A 6112-nucleotide genomic window follows, 5' to 3' on the forward strand; every position below is an offset into this window, starting at 1 on the left:
CACACACACGTTGTAGGGCGTGGCTCCTAACCTGCAGATCACCCCTGTGATCCCTTAGCCTCTATTTTGTTAATTCCACGCAGCGTATGCCTTATCTTTTTTGTACATTTTATCATTTCCTGGTAAACTGCGACTTCCGGGTTAGTCACAAGGCAGGGTCCTATGTTCCCGACTTCTGATTTATTGCCTGCCCTAATTAAAGGGTCCTTGCTTATTGCCTACTTGTGTGGGATACAGTTTAGCTTTTTGTGTGGTTACAGGTTTTTGAATTTACTGCCTGACCTTCAGCTTCCTTTAAGGACTACTGACGCTTGCTCCTCTGTACCTAGCTCTGGAGCTCTGGTTGCCCTGGCTTTCTGACCTCTGGCCTGTCCCTGACTGCTCTCTGAATTAGCCCTGTTAACCCTGCAATGGAGGAGTATCATCGCACTGCTAAAGTCAGAACTAAATAGTGTTGTTTCAACTGCTTGGAATTCCACTTAAAATTTTGCATGAAACAATGCAACTAGACTGTACAGAGGCAGACAGGTACAAGAATCTACTGTAGAGGCAAGAATTCCTAATTTACTAAATGCGTTCAAGCCCTACGTTGCAGCGAGTCATGGTAAATTCAGATATGTCTTTTTTTATCCATCAAGGGGCCAGTAGAAATGGTGTAGGAGTGCAAAAAAACACATTGAAGGGAATTTATTAAAAACTGCAGCAGACAGAATGTGGAACAGTTGTGCATGGCAACCAATCAGCTTATATATTTCATTTTCAAAGCTTAACTGAACAAACTGAAGAGAGAAGTTGATTGGTTACCCTGAGCAACAGCTTCAGATTATGTCTGCTCCAGTTTTGAAAAATTCTCCTCATTATGTGCCCTTCATCTGCTGCAAATGGATGGAGACAGGCCACATAGTCTTGAGACTGTCCTTTTCCAAAGGTAGCTAGGCCTTCTCTCACCTCCTTAGATGCTCCAATTTGCAAAAAAGCACAATGAAAACACACATAAATGCATGAAAGAAGAAGTGCATAGGTATAAAGCCAGCCTGAAAAAGCCACTAACATTTGAACAGAAGGATGACAAACAATGCAAACTGTAGGTTACTGTATGAAAGCTCTATGTAGCTAGAATATCTAGGCTGTGTTTGTGCAGATGAATACCAATAAAAAAAACAAAAAAACGGTATAAGCAGCAAACAAGGAGACAAACCACAGTGCAGTTTCTGTAGCAACTGATAAATAATAAATACTGTATGGCAACAATCATACATACTGAATAGCCAATACTGACCATGTTAACATCATGTTCCATCACAGTACAACATTAAAACTGTGGCCTCTGTAATATCTTACACAACTTTGCTTTGTGGTTACTTATTCTTCTTTAACGCAACTCGCCCATTGCCTACCGCCATTGCCTTTGACGATGCTGGTTCAAAGTTCCAGTCACCAGGAGTCAACAGTTGGTGGGTCTTTTTGTAAGTCCAGTATGGATTCAGAACAAGAGTCACTAAAGCTAAGCCAGTGAAGAAAAATGCTATATATGCCAGTGGTAATGCTGTTACCAGGCGATTCCAGTTGTAAAGCAATACCCACCAGAGGTGATAAGTAAGTACCATACGGCAGTGGAACATGTGAATCATAAGCCACTGATTCGCCTTCCAAAACAAGGTATGCGACCAGCCCGCCTAGAACCAAAGTTGCAAAAAGGAAAAAGAAATAGTTTTTTGTTAGACAGTAAACAAATTTGAAAATACAACCCAAGAATAAGATAAAAACTATTGGAGTACAAATATGTGCTCTTATCTATACTTCCTAAAATGAAGAGCATCAGCTATACCTAAATCTATGGATTTGTGGTATAGTTTTATCACACTTGTTCCTGCGTATAGTCTTTGAATTCTATAATGTTTGGACAGCCATATTTGCTCATTAGAGAGTCAAGTTCTGCTTCCTGCCTTGCAGTGCTACACAGTGCTTCAGCATTGTTACTCCTTATGTCAAAGCAAGTCATTGAGTTGGTCAACTTATTGAAAAGAATACACTCACTGTGTGGCTGATGCTTTATCCCAACAGCTGTTAAGCAGTGAGACAACTTGGTTGTAGTAGATTATACATTCTCGCTTGAGAAGCTATAAACTATTTTCCATCTAGAATCTAATCAAAGAATCAAATCATTTACAAGAACATGGAAGAGCATGCTGCTAAAACAGACAATACAGCTGAATAATTTGGAAGAAAGATGTTTGACTAATAAAGCTGAACTACACTACATTCATCTAGTGAACAGATAGTCTTACTAAGGCCTTTGTAAGCTCCCCAGAAAAACAGAATGAGTTAGATGGGTCCTAGACATTAAATTTATATGGATTGCTGAACTCATTCCGTTTCAACACATGGAAGAACAGACAGCCCATTTGCATTTGAACACTACACCTGGAGTATATGGATCCCTTTAATGAGCTCTGACATTTTTAAAAGATACCCACAATAAAGGCTGTATTTCACCCCCTTTTGATCATCTTCTAATCTTTGCCTCCTACTCTCTGTCCCTGGGAAGACCTGGAGGCTCATATAGTTCTTCTGCGCATTTGGTACACTTGTTCAGACCCTCTAATGCAATACCTTGATATAACTGTCTATGTCGGCAGTTTAATGCTTTTTGGATGGATCTTGATATCATCACCTGCGTAATTGCCTTTGTGTCCGTTTTGCCTATCCTGTTTATGTTGAAAATGTATAAACTTTTCATATTGAAAACAAACTACAGTGGTACCTCGGTTCGCGAACTTAATTCGTTACGCGATTCTGGTTGTGAACCGAATCAAATGTTCCCATAAGGTTCAATGTAAATAAGGTTAATCCGTTCTGACCCCTACGAGCGTGGTCGTGAACCGAATTGGTCGCGAACCGAATCAAATTTTCCCATAAGACTCAATGTAAATAAGGTTAATCCATTCTGAACCATATATAATTATTTTTTTTTTAACCACAAAAAATGAAAAAGTACTAGGGATGCACCGATATATCGGCCGCCGAAACTGGCACTTTTGTCTAAATGCCGAAAGTGGCATTTTCCTGCCGATACGCGGCGGATCCGTGATTTCTTTCCTCCACGCTGGGCGCTGCTCTGTGTCCCAGCGGGGAGGAGAGAAAGTGACAGCCGGCCGAGCGCTGTGAGCGGCCGGTGTCTCTCCTCCCACACCGCTCGGCTGCCTATCACAGTGCGGCAGAGCGGTGTGGCGGCGGAGACAGCGCTGTCACAGGAGGCTGAGCTCTCCTCTCGCACCGCTCACTCAGCCTCCTGTGACAGTGTGTGTGTCAGAGAGGAGAGCAGGCTACAGACACTCTGTGTCTGTAGATAATTGAGGATATGGTATGGTTAATACACCCTCAATTATGAATGAATGGGAGTGATCTACATCCCCTTCTGTTCATTCATAATTGTGGTTATAGTAAACATACTATATTCTCAATCTATGAATGATCAGGAACACTCAGAGGATTCCTGGTCATTGATAACAGGGGAAACAGAAAAAGAGATAGAGGAATTTGTGTCTCTGATGACTCTGTGTTCTCAATCTCTTTCTATTTTAAAGGGAAATATCAGAGGTCTGTTTAGACCCCTAATATTTCCACAACGCCCCTAGAAGTAAAGTAAAAAATAGTTAATAAAAAAAATTTTAAGTCTATAAAAATAAAATTTTAAAAATGTAGAAAAGTTTAAATGAAAACATTTTCGGTTTCGGCCTGACAAATTTTTTCTATTTCGGTTTTTAAATTTCTATTTCGGTGCACCTCTACAAAGTACAGTACAGTATGAAGAGAGTGAACACTTAACTTTGCACTTTCTTTGGAGCCATGCTGGATTGAATAATATTGTACAGTACTGTGCTAAAAAGCACACAAAAAAGCTTCACAACAAGTGTGCACAGGTCTGTCTGCAACTGTGATCTCGACTAGAGGAAGCCACAACCACGTGTCAGAGCGGGGAAGATGGCCACTTTCGTGTTTGTCACCCGATTTGGAGTTCATGAATGGAAGCAAAATTTTGCCGAACTTCCTGTTCTCGAACAGAATTGTTCGCGAACAGAAGCGTTCGTGAACCGAGGTTATAAATGTGATGCTTACAAAACCAGTTAGAACCACATGTTTAGAGGGCTTTACTTTTCTCATAGACATCATCACCGTATTTAGTCTACTCAGCTCTGAATGTTTACCTTTAGCAGCATCCAGGATACGCAGGTAAAAGGAGTGCTCATTTCCAACAATAAAGTGACCATGGCCAAATAATGTCCGGCTGTGGTGCAAAATATCACACCAAAATAGCCCAGAAAAGCGAAAAAGTGGTGGACAGCCAAAAAAGCATCAAACGTCCAAAACACTAGATTGGAGACATGCAGGGCTATGTTCTCAAACAAGAAGAACCCAGTTGCTGTCAAAATAGTGAACCAAGCCCATCCTCTCTGTGCTGTGATCTGGTCAGCAGTAAGTACAGGATCAAACAGTAACGCAGTGAGTCCCGCAATGATACACTGCACTCCAAATACTGCTCGGGTCGCTGCAAGATCCCAAAATACCTTCTCCCGGGTGCAGAGATCTCTGTAGGTGGCAAAGAGAGGTAGTGACACAAGATGGCAAAATACAAAAAAGCCTAAATAAACCAGGAAACCGGCTAATATTAGCTTTAAGCAGGTGTTCCATGACGAATAATCTAAATCTAAATCGAAGCTATTCATAGCAGCCAAAGAGGGGGAGATGACTAGTCTTTCCAGCTACAGCAAACAGCACAGTCCGCTTCTTGTGTAGAAAGCTTACGATGATCTTTCAAGTGTTTCAATGTAGGTTTGGCATACAATAAGCATCTTCACCTACAGGAATAGAAAACAAACATGAAGTAAGACTACATACCTATATTGATTCTACTGTATGATACATTTTGGCGTGTCCCTTTCTGACCTTCCATACCTTGGTCTATCCCTGTGAATGTTCTGATGCACAGAATGCATAAAGAAAAAAACGCATGCAAGGTAACCGTTTATAACCGGCAGTGGGAGGATGCCTGTGGGAGGAGAAGTTCACCATTTGCATTACATTGATTTCCCAATCATTCGTTTTGCCAGCCAGCTGGCAGAGATTCATGTTAAGCCTACTTCTAAAATAATGAAAGCAGAGGTAGGAGTCCCGTATATTTAAAGTGGACAAAATGGTTTTTTTTTTTGGTATAGCCACAAGTGCAATAGACTACCTGTAATGGTGAGTATCCAGATGCTGAATCATTTCTGTTTACTGTGTTAATCTTACTTTCATTCATCCCATATACCAGACAACGGCGCTCTTCAGGGATAATGCCACTGACACTTTTACAAGGTGTTATCTAGCTTTTCAAAGGCATTTGGCGCTCACAAGTGGATTTAGATCCTTTGTGGCTATTCAGGAATATATTTAAAGTGCAACTGAAGCCACAACTTAGTTCTTAAAGCAGAACTATGGGGTCAGAGCTTTTTCCCATAGTTCTCCTAAGGCTCACGGGAGGACACAAACTAGCGTCCTCCCATCACCCAAAGCTCAGTATATCGCAAGCTACAGCTCGCGGTATACTGAGACGCCGCAGCCGGGACAGATCCCGACATTACTGCCTGGATCCACCCAGCTGCGTGAGTGACAGCTGGCTCTGCTTATCTAGAGGCAGAGCTAGCTGTACCCAGCCCCCTACCCCGTCCGTTCCGCCAGTCAGCGCTGGAGGATCGGACAGGGCAATCCCTGTAGGGAGCCGTGAGTGACAGTCACGGCACTCTGCAGGGACAGGGTCGAGAAGTGAACGAGCAACGCTACGTGTTCGCTCACTTCCCGATCTATTGAGCCGACGTGTGCCAGTTTCATTGTCACACGTCGGATAGAACTATGAGGCTGAGTGATTTTTCACTCGCCTCATAGTTCTCCTTTAAGTTTAGGATTCACGGGAAAACGATTAGAAAACCCGTCGGCAATAAAAACCTGGCTGTGTCCCCATTAGGGAGATTCCCAATCCCAAATGTTGGGTTGTCATCAGGAGAACATGGGAAATCTTCCAATGGGGACACTAGATCTGGTGACTCTGCTGACTTAGCTATCAGACAGGAAG

At 42.3% G+C, this 6112-nt stretch overlaps 1 protein-coding gene across 1 annotated transcript; it reads right to left on the reverse strand.

Annotated features, from left to right (window-relative positions):
- Positions 1-1237: 1237 nt before the first annotated feature.
- On the reverse strand, positions 1238-4736 carry CLN8 (ceroid-lipofuscinosis, neuronal 8). The gene is made up of 2 exons (XM_018575023.1): positions 4209-4736; positions 1238-1676 (listed from the first exon to the last, which is right to left on the reverse strand). The coding sequence occupies exons 1-2, from the start codon at positions 4725-4727 to the stop codon at positions 1359-1361; spliced, it is 837 nt and encodes a 278-aa protein (XP_018430525.1). The 5' UTR covers positions 4728-4736; the 3' UTR covers positions 1238-1358.
- Positions 4737-6112: the final 1376 nt, after the last annotated feature.

Source organism: Nanorana parkeri, unplaced genomic scaffold (assembly GCF_000935625.1).
Source record: "Nanorana parkeri isolate BGI_ZX_2015 unplaced genomic scaffold, ASM93562v1 scaffold51, whole genome shotgun sequence".
Lineage (NCBI taxonomy): Eukaryota > Metazoa > Chordata > Amphibia > Anura > Dicroglossidae > Nanorana > Nanorana parkeri.

Excerpts from the sequence above, each read along its gene's own strand:
- CLN8 (XM_018575023.1), bottom strand. The coding sequence starts at position 4,727 with ATGAATAGCTTCGATTTAGATTTAGATTATTCGTCATGGAACACCTGC. Across the intron at positions 1,677-4,208 it reads TATCCTGGATGCTGCTAAAG|GCGGGCTGGTCGCATACCTT; the intron begins GTAAACATTCAG and ends CTTTGGTTCTAG.